Below are 18,625 nucleotides of genomic sequence, written 5' to 3'. Positions count from 1 at the left end.
GGGATGATGCTGAAACCTCTTGGATTTTATGAGTGGGTTTAAACAGAGATCTCCCCAGGTTCCTCTCTGCCTGTAGCTGCAGAGCAGGACTGACTCCTCCAGAGCCCACAACAGAGTCCCTGGCTCCCCATTGCACCCTCAGCCGGCAAAAAGCAGAGCTCCAGCCAGGGAGCTGCATGAAGACCATTAGGGGAGGACAGAGGCTGGGGAGGTGGTGATTCTGTGAGAAATGGAGTAGGTTTTGCTCAGCGATGTCTTCACTGCCTTTTCCTCCTTAGACAGGTCCCCATGCCCACAGGACAGCAATGTCCAACAGCAGCTCCATCACCCAGTTCCTCCTCCTGGCATTCGCAGACACACGGGAGCTGCAGCTCTTGCACTTCGGGCTCTTCCTGGGCATCTACCTGGCTGCCCTCCTGGGAAACGCACTCATCATCACCGCCATCGCCTGTGACCACCGCCTCCACACCCCCATGTACTTCTTCCTCCTCAACCTCTCTGTTCTTGACCTGGGATCCATCTCCACCACTGTCCCCAGATCCATGGCCAATTCCCTGTGGGACACCAGGGCAATTTCCTACTGGGGATGTGCTGCACAGCTATTTCTGCTTGTCTTCTTCATTGGTGCAGAGTTTTCTCTTCTCACTGTCATGTCCTACGACCGCTACGTTGCCATCTGCCAACCCCTGCACTACGGGACCCTCCTGGGCAGCAGAGCTTGTGTCCACATGGCAGCAGCTGCCTGGGGCAGTGGGTTTCTCAATGCTCTCCTGCACACGGCCAATACATTTTCCCTACCCCTCTGCCAGGGCAATGTCCTGGAACAGTTCTTCTGTGAAATCCCCCAGATCCTCAAGCTCTCCTGCTTAGAATCAAACTACCTCAGGGAAGTTGGACTTCTTATATTTAGTTCTTTGTTAGCTTTTTTGTGCTTTGTTGCCATTGTCCTGTCCTATGTGCAGATCTTCAGGGCCGTGCTGAGGATCCCCTCTGAGCAGGGACGGCACAAAGCCTTTTCCACGTGCCTCCCTCACCTGGCCATGGTCTCCCTTGTTATCACCACTGGCTTCTTTGCCTACCTGAAGCCCCCCTCCATCTCCTCCCCATCCCTGAACCTGTGTGTGTCATTTCAGTACTCAGTGGTGGCTCCAGCTGTGAACCCCCTCATCTACAGCATGAGGAACCAGGAGCTCAAGGATGCCCTAAGGAAACTGATGACATGTTCCTTTTCAGAAGCAGGAATGAACTTCCCATCTTCTTTTGCACATCACTCATAATGTGACTCATTACACACCCAGACCTTTTTTGGTAGCTTTTTTGTTTTGGTTTATTTGGTTTTTAGCTTTTCTTGGTTGTATTAATGCTGTCTAAAAAAAAAAAAAATAAATCAAAACAAAAACAAACAAAACCACCCCCAAAAATAAATAAGTCTTTATCCTATTTCGATGTGACTGTCTGACTGACTTGCGTGACCCAGAGCCTGTGTAAAGAAGGAGCTTTTCTCCCTTTGTGTTTAAACAAAATAAAGGACCCTGCACTGATGTGCTTCTCCAAGATCCTTTTTCTGAGATCTTCTCTTCTTGTCTGGACCAGCCAGGTCAGCTTCTGGTGTTTGATGTTTAGTAGTCAGCAGCCACCCTGAGCTGGGTCTTCCTCCCAGCCTGACCAGTGTGGCCCTGGGCACCACAGCCCTCTTGCTCTGCAGAGCAGCACCACCAGCTCGGGGGCTGCGGGAAGCCTGGGGAGTGGGTGCAGGAATGGCTGGCCAGGCCAGCACAGATGAGGTCTCAAGGGAAAAGTCTCCTTGGGGAGAAGTGATGTCCTGGGAGAAGAGCAGGGCACTGTGCGTGTCCAGGGGAGACATGGAAAGACAAACCGTTTGCTGTGAGTGGCAGCTCGGAGGCTGCCCTTTCCCTGGGGCAAAAGGAGCTGCCTGAAGATCTCCTGGGCCAATTCTCTCATGCGGTCCTGGGGAGCAAGTTTGGCAGCTGGGGCTGCAAGCTGCCCGGCGTGGAGATCTCCTCAGCATGCCTGATGGGTGAACATTCTCACTGGACTCCATTTCCTGCTGTGGGAACAGTCCCAATAGGGCTGGTCTGCTGGGCTCGGCTGGGGAGACGGCAGGGAGGTGACAAGATCCATGGAGGGGCTGGGCTGGCAAGTGCCCCCCAGGGGAACACCCCAGTGCATAGCTAAAGCGTGGGAGTGTGCAGGGTGGGAGCACACAGCAGCGTCCTCCCACAGCCAGGCTCCTGCGAGAGACATGACAGCCCAGCAGAGCAGGGTCTGGGCTGTGGCCGTGTTCCCTGGACACCCTGGGGAAGCTGCCCCAGGGCCCTCATCACAGACCGGCCAATGACAACCACCGTTTCCAGCACTGGCCTCTCACCCCAGCTCGGAGAGGTTGTTTGTCCCTCCACAGAGGGACATCTAATGATGAGGTCAGACTCCACCTTTGCATTGTGCAGGTGAGACCTAAGCACACACTTTGTGTGTGTGGGGATAGATGGACCCCAGTGAGCACAAATGCCGTCAGCTCTTCCTGGGGGTGCCATGAAGGCCTGTGGGACAGAGTGTCTGGAGGTCACTTCACTTGGAGAGTGAGTGACTTGGAGAGTGTTTTCCCCTGGGAAAACACCTGGATGCAGCACTGGGATGTGCTCCCTGGAACCCAGGTCCATTCCTCATGGTGCGCGCAGAGCAGGGCGATACACCATGGGGCAGCAGCGCCTCCCAGCCTCAGGAGTGGCAGCAGGAGGTCAGAGGGACACTGGGACTGCTGCAGTGCTCTGCCTCTGCGTGTGCAAGGGAGGGACTCCTGTCTCTGATCACCCGCGTGTGTATGAGGAGTGCACGAGCTGTGAGCTGAACCTCACGAACGTGAGCCGAACCTTTGGTTTTCCTTTGCTCTCTTTCCGACTTCTAAGTTCCTCCCTTTCATCACCCTCTTACATTCCTCTCAGCTCTCCAAGCGGCTCCGGATTCCCCTCCTACAGGATGGGTGTCTTCAATGTCACCGGGGGGGAAACCCTGGGTACATCCCTCAATTACACTCACCACCTCACATGTCACCAGACACTGACTCCTGGAGCAGAAAGCTCCAGGCAGTGATGACAAGCAGGCAAAGGCAAGGTAAAGGTGGCTCTGATGCTGTGTAAAACTGGATGTGTTTTATCATGCCAAAGGGCCCAGCCCTGACCCTGGACAACAAGTGAACCACGAGCCAACAATGTGCCCTTGTGGCCAAGAATGCCAATGGTCTCCTGGGGTGCATTAAAAATAGCATGGCCAGCAGGTCGAGGGAGGTCATCCTCCCCCTCTACTCTGCCCTGGTGAGGCCACATCTGGAGTACTGGCTCCAGTTCTGGGCTCCCCACATCATGAAGGACAGGGAACCGCTGGAGAGAATCCAACAAAGGCTATGAAGATGATCAAGAGACTGAAGCATCCCTCTGATGAGGAAAGGCTGAGAGACCTGGAGAGGCTCCCAGGCTGTTCAGCCTGGAGAAGAGCAGACTGAGAGGGTACCTTATCAATGCTTATAAATATCTAGAGGGTGGGTGGCAAGAGGATGGGGCCGGACTCTTTAGCGGTGCCCAGTGACAGGACAAGGGGCCACAAGCACAGACTGGAGCACAGAAAAGTCTATCTCAACATGAGCAAAAACTTCTTTACTTGGAGCATGACAGAGGCCTGGATCAGGCTGCCCAGAGAGGTTGTTGAGTGTCCTTCTCTGGAGATAACACCTGCCTGGATGCATCCCTGTCCAACCTACTTTAGGTGACCCAGCTTTGGCAAGGAGGGTTGGACTTAGATGATCTGTGAAGTTCCCTTCCAACCCCTTCCATTCTGTGCTTCTGTGACCCCAGAACTTAGGGAGATCCTGTCCCTTACGCATTGCTCAGGGCTTTTCCTGGAACAGTGTAATGTGGAGACATTCAATTCCAAGTTCAGGACTATGGCATAACACCTCCCAGGCTCTCAGGTGGAGAGAAGGAGGCCATGAGGCCCTAGTGCTGGAAGGGCAAGGTGTTTCCTGGTAGGTCTTGGTGAAACAGACTGACAAAAATCCACTGACAAAAGTGAACTTCCGAGAAGGTAATGACGACCTATTTTAAAGCAGAGAAGTGCGTTTTGTTTTCTTCTTGAGCTGTGCTTTCCTTTAGGTGGTGGTTTGGGTTTTTTTTGGCAGTTAAGAAACATTCTTCTGTGTCTGCGTGCAGCTTGTTCTCCAAGTGAACTGGTGGAAACTGGTGCTGAGGGACTGAAACCTGCAGCCACAGACTTCAGAGGAGAAAGCTCAGACTTGAACAAGGCTGCTCCCAGGTGGCTGATGAGCAGAGTGTGGGTTGGGGGTTGGGACAGAGACTGCCCATAGAGTGTCTGACATAAAGGGTCTTGGCTTCCCTACCCATTGAGCCTCCATTTGGAGATGTTTGGTTTCAACACCATTTGGAGATTGATGGTACCACTTAATGCGTAAACAGAAAAAAGAAGAAAAGTGGAAGAAAAAGAATCCTTTCTTATTGTTTTTTATTTTGAAATATTTCCACTTCTGAAATCTCTCTAATTTACCAGGTAAGAATTTAGTAATTCAGAATATTATGCCCAGAGACATGGGTCATTAGTGAGTTTTGGTGTTAATGAGCCCTCTGGTGCCAAGTTCCTGAACTACAGCTACTGAAAGAAGTTGGAATTGTTCTGAGAAGTCGGCAGCAATTCTCCAGGTTTCTGAGAGTGTTTGTGAGCCTCGCTGGGGATCATCACTGAGGAGACCATGGAGGGAATGATGAGAAAAGGAACCACCCTTGTGGCTGGTGAAGCAGGAAGTCAGAGGCACTGGTTACAGATTGAAAATCAAATGTGGAGGTGACTGAAAGCCCTTGATGTGTTTCATCAATCAGATGTGCAAGCCTTGTCCCCCATCTCCTGGGAATGGGGATCCTTTCCCTCATGGGATGCTCAGGGCTCCTCCTGGGGGCAGGGAGATGTGGGGGTGTGTGATGCCAAGTGCAGGACAGCAGTAGGGCTCCTCCTGGGCTCTACGGAGTGAGTGGGTGGGTGAAGAGGTTGGAGCTGTAGGGATCTGGTTTCCTCTGAGGGACCTCAGTGGAAGAGACAGCAGCCATAGTCGAAAGGACAAGGATTTCAGTTCACTTGGGCTGTCCCAGCCCCCACAAAGGGGCCATCCCTACCACAGGCTGTCCTGCACTCTCCAATGCCGGTGACTATTTCTCTGCAGATTTTAACCACTGCCCACTGCTTCCCCACCTCACTCTGACCCCATGAGGTCTCAAGCTTTACTGATGACTCTTTGTCCTCACTGAGTATTAGTTCAAACACAAAGCTGTGTTTTTTTCAGGTTTTGCAAATGGCTGTGAGTTGCCAATAACCTGCGCAGCTTCTTCCAAAACCCTGCCAATGCTCCTCAGTCACCAAAGATGGCCCATCCTGTAGATTCATTTGAATCCTCTATTTAGATCCATAACCCAGCACTGAAGAGCACATTCTCCTTCCTCTGCTCCCTCACAAAGGAAACTCAACCTATTTCACTTCAGATATTTAATTTCTTCTTCCTGCCTTTGGCGCACTCACAGCTGCACCCACACTGCTCTCCCCCTGCACGCCCACGGGTCTTACAAACCCTTCCATTTCCCCTGCAGTGATGGGACCTCAGCCCAGGAGTTCTGTGCTGAGTCCAGGCTCGTGGATCTTTCCTGAGGTCCATCCAAGCGTGGGGAGTGAAGGAAGAAAAGAGCAAGGTCAGCTCATGGGGCGTGACTGAGCACAGCCACCCCGTGCCCTGGACATTCCCCACCTGCCAGGCTGAGCCCTGCACACAGGATGGAAACATCTGTTCTCACCACTGCTTTGCAGAGGAGGCGCCTTCCTTCCTGCCATCTTCCCAGGACAATCCTCTTCCTCAACCTCCACCTACAGACATCAGCTATTTTCCATTGATGGTTTCATACATGGTTTTAAGGATTGGCTGAAGCCGTCAACCACCCTCTTGTTTCTCACTGACATCCCCCGGCCCTCTCTCCCAGACCTACACATGGCCAGTCACTCCTGCCCAGGGCCACACACACTCCAGAGAAAGCCTTGAATATTGCCTGTGCCTGGCAAGATCATGGAGCAGATCCTCCTGAAATCCTTGCTAAGGCACATGGAGAATAAAGAAGTGATTGGAAACAGCCAACATGGCTTCACCAAGGGCAAATCGTGCCTGACAAATTTGGTGGCCTTTTACAATACTGCCACAGACTTGGTAGACAAGGGCAGAGCGACTGACGTCATTTACCTGGACTTATGCAAAGCATTTGACACTGTCCCGCACGACATCCTGGTCTCAAAATTGGAAACTCATGGATTCGATGGATGGACCACTCGGTGGATAGGGAACTGGCTGGATGGCCGCATCCAAAGGGTTACAATCAATGGCTCAATGTCCAGGTGGCGGCCAGTAACGAGTGGTGTTCCACAGGGGTCAGTACTGGGACCAGTACTATTTAACATCTTTGTCGGTGACATGGACAGTGGGATAGAGTGCACCCTCACCCTGCACCAAGCTCGGTGGCGCAGTTGACACGCTGGAGGGAAGGGATGCCATCCAGAGGGACCTAGACAGGCTGGAGAGGTGGGCTCGTGCAAATTGCATGAAGTTCAACCAAGCCAAGTGCAGGGTCCTGCACCTGGGACGTGGCAACCCCAGGCACAAATACAAGTTGGGTGGAGAATGGCTGGAGAGCAGCCCTGAGGAGAAGGACTTGGGAGTGCTTATGGATGAGAAGCTCAACATGAGCAGGCAGTGTGCACTGGCAGCCCAGAGGGCCAACCGTGTCCTGGGCTGCATCAGGAGAAGTGTGGCCAGCAGGTCTCGCGAGGTGATTCTGCCCCTCTACTCTGCGCTCGTGAGACCCCTCCTGGAGTACTGTGTCCAGTTTTGGAGTCCTCAACACAGAAAGGACATGGACCTGTTGGAACGGGTCCAGCGGAGGGCCACGAGGATGATCAGAGGGATGGAGCACCTCTCCTATGAAGACAGACTGAGAGAGCTGGGGTTGTTCAGCCTGGAGAAGAGAAGGCTCCGGGGAGACCTTATAACAGCCTATCAATACCTGAAGGGAGCCTACAGAAGAGCTGAAGAGGGACTCTTTGTCAGGAAGAGTGGTGACAGGACAAGGGGCAATGGTTTTAAATTGGAAGAGAAGAGATTTAGATTAGATATAAGGAAGAAATTCTTTACAGTGAGGGTGGTGAGGCACTGGAACAGGTTGCCCAGGGAAGTTGTGGATGCCCCATCCCTGGAAGTGTTCAAGGCCAGGCTGGATGGGGCTTTGAGCAACCTGCTCTAGTGAGAGGTGTCCCTGCCCATGGCAGGGGGGTTGGAACTAGATGATCTTTAAGGTCCTTTCCAACTCTAGCCATTCTATGATTCTATGATTCTATGATTTTAGATCTTCCAGGTGCTTTTTATGATATTCCTTGCTGTGCCCATAGCTCATGGTGAGCTCTCCTGGCCATGACAGGGACTTTTTGAGCATCTCTTGTGAAGCAGTTGGGTTTTTTTATGATCGTCTGTGCAGAAGGAGTAGTCACAGAAAATCCCCAAATGTATCCAGACAGATGCCGAGTGAAGTGCCAGTAAGGACCAGGGGAGCTCCCTCCATGCCTGTGGCATCCCGGCACAGAGACTGTCCTGAGAAGGTGATCCAGCCTCTGCCACTCTCAGGAGAGGGAAATGAGCAGTGACCATGGCACCTGGGGACACAAAGGGTGGCTTTTGCAAGACCACCCTTCCTCTGAACCTCATTGGATGTGTACTTCAGGGTGAACTTTCATGCCTGATATGACAAATACTGGTTCCATTGGCATCGCCCAGAGTTGTTACTACAAAAGCAGACCGCTATTTTTTTATTCTTTTTTTTTAGTAGATGCTGCCACCTTTAGGGAAACGCCTGAGCTTCCCAAATCCCATGAGTGTGCTCAAACCACCCTTCCCTTGGGCTCTGGCATGTCTTTTCTTGAGATGCAAACCTGGTGGGTCTTCTGCTGACAGCGCATCACTAATCTCCTTACCTTCTCTCCCACACCTACACATGGCCAATCACTCTTCAAAGGAGACCTTCAGAATTTTTGGTCTTTCAGGTGCTTCTTATAATCTTCCTTGCTTACTCCAAGTGATACTGAGCTTCCTGGCCATAACAGAGTCTTTTTGACCATCTCTTAGGAAATGGTTGTCTTTTTATGATCAGTAGTCACAGAAAAGCACTAAATGTATCCCAACAGATGCCGAGTGAAGTGCCAGTACCACAGGAGCTCCACCCTTTCCTCTGGAATCCTGGCAAGGAGATTGTCCTGAGAAGGGGATCCAGACTCTTCCACCCTCTGGAGAGTGAAATCAGCAGTGACCATGACACCTGGGGACACAAAGGGTGCTCAAAGCAGGGTCAGATCTCAGTACCCAGGGCTCTATTCCGCATGGCTTGTCAGCTTTCCAGGACAGAGCCGGTGCAGCCTCCCGGGAAACAGCCTCTAGTGCTCGACTATCCTCATGCTGGAAAAGTTTCTCCCTATATCTATCCTGACTCTCTCTTATTTCATCCCATTGCCTCTTGTCCTTGTGTCTTCTTCCACAGATGAGAGCCTGACACAGTCTTCTTGGGAACTGTGCAATGGTGCTCCATGTTCCCCACAAGATCTTCTCTTCCCCAGGATGAACAAGCCCAACTCTCAAAGCCTCTTCTCACAGTACAAGTTCTCCCACTCTGCTGAACATTGTGGTCCTCCTCTGACCTGGCTCCAGTTCTTTAAGGTCTCTCTGGCATTGTGCCATGTCGAAACCCTGGAAAATATTCTGGATATGGTCTACAAAATGCTGAGGAGACTGGCTTTGCTCTGGCTTATACAGCCCAGGATGCTGTTGGCCACCTTTCCTGATTGCTCATCTTTTAGCTAATGTAACCCAAGGACCACCAAAGCTTTTCCTGCTGAGCTCTCTTGGTCCTTTGGCACAGCCACCATGTGTCTGCTCTCCTCAGTGTGGTTTCTCCTACAAATGGTACGAACACACTCTTCCTTTCTGGGTCATTAAAAACCCATTCAAAAGTGCAGGTTGCGGTAGAGTGCCCTGCAGGACCCTGCCAGCTGCTGGCCTCCAGGCAGAGTACATTGACCGCATCCCTCTAAGGTCAACAGCCCGGCTTGTTTTTTACCCATCTACTTATCCACCGACGCAGACCATAATATCCTGTCTTGGACACAAGAATGGTGTGGGCGAAGATGCTGAAAGCCTTGCTGACCTCAAGATAAAGGAGCACCATTGCTCTCCCCATGGCTAGCCGTCCTGTCCTTTCATCCCAGAAAGCGCAGAGGGTGGTGAGACGCAATCTACCCAGGGTAAATCCAGCCCCTGGGTATGGTATCCGAGTGAAGAACTTGTGGGGCACAGCCTTTAGTTCCCCTGCTCTGCCATTGTCCATTTGTTAAAAGTGCCTGCAGCATTTGGGTGCTGCCAGTCGTCACGGAGTTCCCCAGTCTCCATCACCTCTCCAAGATGATGGAGAAAGGCCTCACTGCCCGCTCAGCTCCCTGGGATAACGCTACGCCTGTCCCATAGATTGGGAAGGGCTGCGTTAGTTCAAGTGACCCCCTGACTTGGTCCCCTTCCACTGCTGCTTGTTCTCCTCCAGATTCCTGCCTCGAGTCACAGAGGCCTGGGAGACCTTACTGGGGAAGACGGAGGAGAGGAGGACAGGGGGAATCTCACATCTGTCTGCACCTCCTCTTACTGAATCCAGTAGGTAAATTACTGGCCACATGGGATCTTTGTTTCTTCTTTAACTGTTCCTGAAGAAGAAAACACTCTCAATGGTGTCCTTGAATTGCCTTTCAAGTTTAGACTGAGGTGTGATCTGGACCATTGCTGTGCTTGGAGGATTCGCTCCTTGAACACCAGCTGTACTGACCCCTACCAGCACGCCTAGGCAGGTTATTCCATCAGTGTCACAGCTCTGCCTCTGACATTAACGGCTCCAGCTCATCCTGTCTGTGCCCCTGCTTGAGGACGTTGCCACACAATTGGGTTGAAGCAACAGCTGTAGAACTTGGCCAGCTCATATTTGCCATCGGTGGAACCAAGTGTGTGCAAAGGCTTTGCTTCGGAGCAGAGAGATGGCTCAGACAAAAGAGAGCTGCTTGTCTGTCCAGCCCCAGGTCTAAATACCCAGGATGAAATGGCCAAATTCACTCAATGAAACACATCCTCCCAGCTTGGAGAATTTTAGATCATGCCCTGTCACCTTCCTCATGTCCTGCCTCAATATGGGACCAAAAAAAAAAAGTGATTCTTATGCCCAACTCTTTCTCATGACACTGCAAGAAAGAAGTGTCTCTCCCCAGCTGAGGGAGGGAACTTCAGGAATGACTTCAGCCTGTTTCACAGCAGGTTCCCCTGGAGCCCAGGGACACCTCCAGGGAGCCCAGATGGGGCAGAGGAAGCGCTGCCTTGGGCTGTTGCTCTGCTGCTGAGCTGGGCCGGGCTCCTGGGATTGAGGGAGCTCCTGGCCATGGGGCAGCGTGGCAGAGAGACAGCTCTGCCCAGGAGCAGCTCCTCTGCCAAGCGCAGCAGGGCTGAGGGCACTGCCTGCAGGCACTGAGGGGAGAGGAGTGAGGCAGAGGCAGGTCAAAGACAATGAGTAGTGGGAAGTCTTTGAGCTGAGACCTCACTGGGGGAGAGATCTTCACAGCCCTCTACACGGTAAGTCTCTGGACAGAGAGCAATGTAGCTTGTGCTCCTGGAAGAATCTCCAAAAGCTGGCATATCCCACAGCCTGTGGGATCTTTCAGGAGCACTCCCCTAGTTTTTCTACTGCAGGAAAGGAGGAGGATGTGCTGCAGAGCAGGGCTTCCCTGCTGCACCATCAGAGGGACAGAGCATGAAGGCTGCTTTTGCCAGGGACGGCTGTAGGGGTGTGAAGCTGGGAGTGCATCCAGGGGTGCCCAGGGCTGTCCTGCAGAGTAGGGTCCCTGCACCCCAGAGGGCTGTGTGCTGGGGCAGGGACTCTGCCGCCTGCCAGGGTCAGCTCTCAGCCTGACCAGAGATCTCCCCACGGAGCTTCTGTGGGGAGAAGAGGTGGGTGAAAATAGCAATTACTGATAGGGGAGGCTCCTGCTGCTGAGAGTTTGCTGTGTCAATTAGGGCTGGTCACAGCTCAAGATCTCCTCCGGGCATTCCTGAGGGCACTTTTCAAGATGGAGTTCCCTGGAAATGAAATGTCTCTCTTTCGCGATCTCTCATCTTGGCTGGCTTGGTGGGCAGTGGAAAATTTACAAGGGGACTTTTCAATTGAAAGGTCAAAGGAGGGATTTCTCTATAGATTAGGAGCTTTCCTGAGTCTGTTTTTACAGTTTCCAGTTTTTCATTTTTTTACAGACAGCCCCAGCATCCCCTTTCCAGTCTCATCAGTGTTTGTGGGACCTGCTCTTCAGCCCCCGCACACACGGAGAGGCTGCAGGGCAGAGCTGGGCACACAGGGGCTGGGCTGGGGTCTGTGAGACCTGGCAAGGAAGAGCCGTGGGGCCAGAGAAGCAGCTCCTGGCAGGGAGAGCTCCAGGCAGTAGAGATGGGCAGGGAAGGAGGGACCTGCTACTGGAAACCCTGTTACAGGGGGCACGTGGGCACCTCCCAGCAACCCCTGCAGTGCAGATGCCTTCCTTGGGCAATCCAGCCCAGCCCTAGGACCTCGTGGCCATGGTGTCTCAGGTGGGAGTCAGCTCTGTGTCCAGCAGAGCAGCAGAAGAGGCAAAGGGCAACCCTTCTGCAATGTGCCCGTTTCTTGTGACCAGAAATCAGCACTAGGGCAACTGTCCTGCATTATCACTGTCTGGGAGGTGACAGGCACAGCTGGGAAAGGGTAATGCTGTCCTGAGTGCCCAATGGCCTCTCCCCTTCCCTCTGTCAGACAGAACCTCACAGTATTTTTTAATATTTTCTCTACTGGAATGCCTTAAAGTTATCTTTTTATTGCCATCAGACTCCCTGGGGATGGGAATTTCAGCTGCAGAGTCACACGCTGATCCTGTTCATCCATTCCTGCAGGTGTGTCCACGGGAAGAAGGGTCCCAGCTTTCCTCTAAGCTGTGGGGCTGTGGGCAGTGCAGCCTGTGGGGCTGGCGAATGAGTCAGTTTTCTCTTACTGAGATGCCAACCTTAGGACAATGGGGTGTCTCGTCTCACTGGGGTGTCCATCCAAGCTGTGAGCTCTCCTCCAGGATGCAAACCTGTCCCACAGCAGCACTGTGTTATCTGAAAGCCCCACGGAGAAACACAGAGACTCTGTGACGGAGGAAATGCTGTTGGGCTGGTGAAATGAGCCCCGTGTGTCCTTGGCTAGAAGTGGGGTGCTGAGACCTTGGGAAAGGGTGAGACATTTAGGGGTCTGCAATGGACCCCTCTGCTCTCAGCACTGTCTGGTGCCTTTTCAGGGTAACATGGGAGTGTGATCACCATCCACCTCAAAAAGTTGGAAGCCCAAACCATCTGAGAACAAGACAGAGAGAAAAAACAGCTCTGCACTGAGCCACAGGCAGTGCTCTTGCCTCGCCGGACTCACTCTGTTCTCCCTGAGTGCAGCAGAAATGCTGAGAGTTTCTGACATCCAAGAACACTCCCCAGGTGAGATGGGGGGAGCTGTGAGAAACCCCAGAACTCTGAAACTGCCTTCTATTGTCTCAGTTGCTTCTCACTGGGAGTGCAGATGCTGACAAGCCCTTTTTCATTAGTACTAACTTCATCCAACGAAGTCAAGCACCAGGACTGGCCCCTGCCCTCACGGTTCCCATTAACCCACTGCTGCAGAGCAGCGCTGTCTCCTCGGCAGCCGGGGGGCAGAGACCCTGCTCCTCATGACAAACTCAACCAGTGTCGACCGAGCTCATGGAATGGAGATGAGGAAGGTCTCTTAGAAAAAGAAAAGGGTGTGTGTGCAGCATGGGCAGAATCCATGGGAAAAGGATTTGAATTTGTTTAGTGAATTCTTGAGTAATTTACTGTATTTTCATCCTCTAACAGGTCCCCATGCCCAGAAGCAGCAAATGTCCAACAGCAGCTCCATCACCCAGTTCCTCCTCCTGGCATTCGCAGACACATGGGAGCTGCAGCTCTTGCACTTCGGGCTCTTCCTGGGCATCTACCTGGCTGCCCTCCTGGGAAACGCACTCATCATCACCGCCATCGCCTGTGACCACCGCCTCCACACTCCCATGTACTTCTTCCTCCTCAACCTCTCTGTTCTTGACCTGGGATCCATCTCTACCACTGTCCCTAAATCCATGGCCAATTCCCTGTTTGACACCAGGGCCATCACCTACTGGGGATGTGCTGCACAGCTACTTCTGTTTGTCTTCTTTATCACCGCAGAGTTTTCTCTTCTCACTGTCATGGCCTACGACCGCTATGTTGCCATCTGCCAACCCCTTCACTACGGGACCCTCCTGGGCAGCAGAGCTTGTGTCCACATGGCAGCAGTTGCCTGGGGCAGTGGGTTTCTCAATGCTCTCCTGCACACGGCCAATACATTTTCCCTACCCCTCTGCCAGGGCAATGTCCTGGACCGTTTCTTCTGTGAAGTCCCCCAGATCCTCAAACTTGCCTGCTCACAGTCCGACCTCAGGGGAGTTGGGCTTGTCATATTTAGTGCTTTTGTATTTTGGTTGTGCTTTTTTTTCATTGTGGTGTCCTATGTGCAGATCTTCAGGGCCGTGCTGAGGATCCCCTCTGAGCAGGGACGGCACAAAGCCTTTTCCACGTGCCTCCCTCACCTGGCCGTGGTCTCCCTGTTTATCACCACTGGCTTCTTTGCCTACCTGAAGACCCCCTCCATCTCCTCCTCACGCCTGGATCTGGTGGTGTCATTTCTGTACTTGGTGGTGCCTCCAGCAGTGAACTCCCTCATCTACAGCATGAGGAACCAGGAGCTCAAGGAGTCCATCAGGAAATTTATTTCAGGGATGGTTCTTAATAGCAAGAAATTTCCCATCACTCTTCAGAAATGACTCTCATGGTTCCCTGTTGCAGTACTGTCCTTTGTTTGCTATTTTGTCATTTTTGTTATCATTATCTCTATTGTTATTTCCTACAGGAATGTTTGAATCCTTCTTAGTTCTCTGGAGAACACTCTCATAGTTTCTCTGAAACGAAGTGGAATCATCCCAGTGCACTGATTGATGTTTGGGCTCTTCTTCCAAAGCTCATGTCATGAGTGGTGTGTTCATCTCTGCAGCACTTACCCATGGGCACACACCCCCGCGGTCCCTCCAGTGTGGGCCTGAGTTTTGGGTGTGCTCAGGTGTCCTACACAGTCTCAGAGCTGTTACCCACTTGGCAACTTCAGCCTTGGGTCTCTCCACATCCTGGTTTCCTCCTCTTCCAGCCAGCCCCACTTGGCATTGGCCAGCAAAGCATGTAGGTACATCCACACACACACAGACCCACACTAGTGAGGAGCTCACACAGCAAATCGCCAGAAGCAGAGTTTAATAAGAAGGCAGGACACACCGGGGGATCAGGCACAGGTTTTGGACAGAACAGCACCGAGCAGCCCCTCCCAAACTGCAGCTGGTCATAGCATCATAGAATCATAGAATTGTCCAGGTTGGAAGGGGCCTTTAAGATCATCTAGGCCAACCATCAACCTAACTCTGATAAAAACCATCACTAAACCATGTCACTAAGCTCTATATCAACCTGTCTTTTAAATAGCTCCAGGGATGGTGCCTCAACCACTTCCCTGGGCAGCCCATTCCAAGGCTTAATAACCCTTTCAGTGTCAATTTTTTTCCTAATACCCAATCTGAACCTCCCCTGGCACAACTTGAGGCCATTTCCTCTTGTCCTATCACCTAGGGAGAAGAGACCAAGCCCCACCTCTCTACACCCTCCTTTCAGGTAGTTGTAGAGAGTGATAAGGTGTCCCATCAGCCTTCTTTTCTCCAGGCTGAACAAGCCCAGCTTCCTCAGCCTCTCCTCAGAAGACTTATTCTCCAGACCCCTCACCAGCTCCGTTGCCTTTCTCTGGACCCACTTCAGCACCTCAATGTCTTTTTTGTGGTGAGGGGCTCAAAACTGGACACAGCACTCGAGGTGGGGCCTCACCAGTGCTGGGTACAGGGGGACGATCACCTCCCGAGTCCTACTCACCACGCTGTTCCTGACACAGGCCAGGATGCTGTTGGCCTTCTTGGCCACCTGGGCACACTGCTGGCTCATGTTCAGCCACTGTCGACCAACACCCCCTGGTCCTTTTCTGCCCGACATCTCCAGCTGCTCTGCCCCCAGCCTGTAGCGTCCATGGGGTTGTGACACAAGTGCAGGACCCGGCACTTGGCCTTGCTGAAGCTCATCCCCTTGGCCTCGGCCCATTGATCCAGCCTGTCCACCCTCCAGCAGATGAACACTGCCACCCAACTTGGTGTCCTCTGTGAACTCACAGAGGGTGCACTCGATGCCCTTGTCTAGATCATTGATAAAAATGTGTAAGAGAACTGGCCCCGATACTGAACCCTGAGGGACACCACTCATGACTGGCCATGAACTGGATTGAACTACATTCCCCATCGCTCTCTGGGCCCCTCCCTCCATCCAGGGAGGTCCCAGTTAACTGCAGGTTAGCAAATGTGACGCCCATTTACAAGAAGGGCCAGAATGAGGCTCCGGGGAACTACAGGCCTGTCAGTCTGACCTCGGTGCCAGGGAAGATTATGGAACAGATCATCTTGAGTGGCATCACGTGACACATACCGGAGGACCAGGAGATCAGGACAATCTAGCATGGGTGTATCAAAGGCCGGTCCTGCTTGACAAACCTGATCTCCTTCTATGACAATGTGATCCCTCCCCAATGTGGGAGATGAGGATGTAGGAGGACGTCTTGGGCTTAGCGATCATGAAATGGTCAAGTTTTCAATTCTTAGTGAGGTAAGGAAGGGGGCGAGCAAAACCTCCGCCTTGGACTTCTGGAGGGTGGACTTTAGCCTGTTCAGAACCCTGGTTGGGAGGGTCCCTTGGGAGATAATCCTGCAGGGAAAAGGGGTCCAGGAGGGCTGGACGCTCTTCAAGAAGGAAATCCTAAAGGCCCAGGAGCAGGCTGTCCCCATGAGGCACAAAATTAAAGGGCAGGGAAAATGGCCGGTCTGGTTGAACAAAGAGCTTTTGATGGGACTTCAGGGAAAAAAGGAGGGTTTACCACCTTTGGATGAAGGGACAGGCAACTCAGGAGGCGTACAGAGATCTTGTTAGGTTATACAGAGAAAAAATTAGGAAGGCAAAAGCCCAGCTGGAACTCAACCTGGCCATTAATATAAGGGACAACAAAAAAAGTTTTTATAAATATGTCGACAAAAAGAGAGTCAGGGAGAACCTCCATCCCTTCCTGGATGCGGGGGGAAACATTGCGACCAAGGACGAGGAGAAGGCTGAGATACTTAATGCCTTCTTTGCCTCTGTCTTCAATAGTCGGACCAGCTATCCCCAGCGTGTACAGACTCCTGGGATGGAAGATAAGGATGGAGAGCAGAACAACCCCCCCATAGTCCAGGAGGAAGTAGTTAATGATTTGCTTATGCACCTGGACACGCATAAGTCCATGGGGCCGGATGGGATTCACCCAAGAGTACTCAGGGAGCTGGTGGGAGAGCTCACCAAGCCTCTCTCCATTATCTATCAACAATCCTGGTCAACAGGAGAGGTACCAGATGACTGGAGGGTGGCCAATGTGACGCCCATCTACAAGAAGGGCCGGAAGGAGGATCCGGGAAACTCTAGGCCTGTTAGCCTGACCTCAGTACCGGGAAAGATCATGGAGAGGATCATCTTGAGTGAGCTCTCACGGCAAGTGCAGGGCAGCCGAGGGATCAGTGCCAGCCAGCATGGGTTTATGAAAGGGAGGTCCTGCTTAACCAACTTGATCTCTTTCTATGACCATGGGACCCGCCTTCTCCATGCGAGGAAGGCTGTGGACGTTGTCTACCTGGACTTTGGTGAGGCCTTTGACACCATCCCCCACAGCGTTCTCCTGGAGAAGCTGGCAAATCATGGCACAGACAAGTGTCCTCTTCACTGGGTAAAAACCTGGCTGGATGGCCGTGCCCAGAGAGTTGTGATTAATGGGGTGAAATCCAGTTGGCAGCTGGTCACCAATGGTGCCCCTGAGGGCTCAGTTTTGGGGCCAGTCTTGTTTAATATCTTTATTGATGATCTGGACAAGGGGAGTGAGTGCACCCTCAGTAAGTTTGCAGATGACACCAAACCTGGTGGGAGTGTTGATCTGCTTGAGGGTCGGCAGGCTCTACAGAGGGACCTGGACAGGTTGGATCATTGGGTCAAGGCCAATGGGAGGAGGTTGAATAAGGCCAAGTGCCGGGTCCTGCATTTCGGTCACAACAACCCCAGGCAACGCTACGGGCTTGGGGAAGAGTGGCTGGAAAGCTGCCCAGCAGAAAAGGACCTGGGGATGTTGGTGGACAGCCGGCTTAACATGAGCCAGCAGTGTGCCCAGGTGGCCAAGAAGGCCAACGGCATCCTGGCCTGTATCAGGAATAGCGTGGCCAGGAGGAGGAAGGAAGTGATGGTGCCTCTGTACTCGGCCCTGGTGAGGCCTCACCTCGAGGGCTGTGTTCAGTTCTGGGCCCCTCACTACAGGAAGGACATTGAGCTGCTGGAGCGTGTCCAGAGGAGAGCCACCAAGCTGGTGAGGGGTCTGGAGAACAAGTCATACGAGGAGAGGCTGAGGGACCTGGGCATGTTTAGTGTGGAGAAGAGGAGGCTGAGGGGAGACCTCATTGCCCTCTACAACTGCCTGAAAGGAGGGTGTAGAGAGGTGGGTGTTGGCCTCTTCTCCCAAGGGAATAATGACAGGACCAGAGGAAATGGTCTGAAGTTGGGGCAGGGGAGGTTTAGATTAGATTTTAGGAAGAATGACTTTACTGAGAGAGTGGTCAGGCACCGGAACAGCCTGCCCAGGGAGGTGGTGGAGTCACCGTTCCTGGAGGAATTTAAGAAATGTGTAGACATGGCACTTCAGGGCATGCTCTAGTGCCCGAGATTGCTGGGTTGGGGTTTTTTTTTGCGTGTGTGTGATTGGATTCGATGATCTCAAAGGTCCCTTCCAACCATGAAGATTCTGTGATTCTGTGAAAGAGACACAGTGAAAGAAATGCTCTCTTTGAACAGCTCCAACTGCACTAATCCCAAAATGTCAGGGTTTCAGGAGCATCTTCAAGTAGACTCTTCAACATCTACATCTGCTCATTTTTCATTCTCTGTGGGGTAAATTACATGTGACTCCACTGTAGGTGAAGGCAGGGATGAGAGTGATCTGCTCCAGTGTTGGACATCATGGGTGCAATTGCCCAGGTTTCCCTTCAAGTCAAAGGAGAGAAAGAAATCCGTTGTCTCCACTGAGGTGCCCTGGCCTATCCTGTCTGTCCACCAGCTCCTGCTCCAGAAAGGCTCCCGTAGCTCCTGGGTCACATTTCCCAGTCCCTTGTGGAGGCTTCAGCTACTCCTATACAAATAAACATTTATGCAGCCATTTCCAAAAACCCATTTTGTTCCAACACTTGGAAT

General features: G+C 52.4%; 2 protein-coding genes across 2 annotated transcripts; both read left to right on the top strand.

Annotated features, from left to right (window-relative positions):
- Positions 1-305: 305 nt before the first annotated feature.
- Positions 306-1,277, top strand: LOC141476373 (olfactory receptor 14A16-like). Its single transcript, XM_074165049.1, has one exon. It carries the CDS (start codon positions 306-308, stop codon positions 1,275-1,277), a length of 972 nt encoding a protein of 323 aa, XP_074021150.1.
- An 11,818-nt stretch (positions 1,278-13,095) lies between these two features.
- Positions 13,096-14,055, top strand: LOC141476372 (olfactory receptor 14J1-like). The gene has a single exon (XM_074165048.1). It carries the CDS (start codon positions 13,096-13,098, stop codon positions 14,053-14,055), a length of 960 nt encoding a protein of 319 aa, XP_074021149.1.
- The last annotated feature ends 4,570 nt before the right edge of the window (positions 14,056-18,625 follow it).

The sequence above is a fragment of the Numenius arquata genome, chromosome 30, assembly GCF_964106895.1.
Source record: "Numenius arquata chromosome 30, bNumArq3.hap1.1, whole genome shotgun sequence".
Taxonomy (NCBI): Eukaryota; Metazoa; Chordata; class Aves; order Charadriiformes; family Scolopacidae; genus Numenius; species Numenius arquata.
Note: the sequence above shows the minus strand (reverse complement) of the source record. Positions and strands in the feature narration are given on the sequence as shown.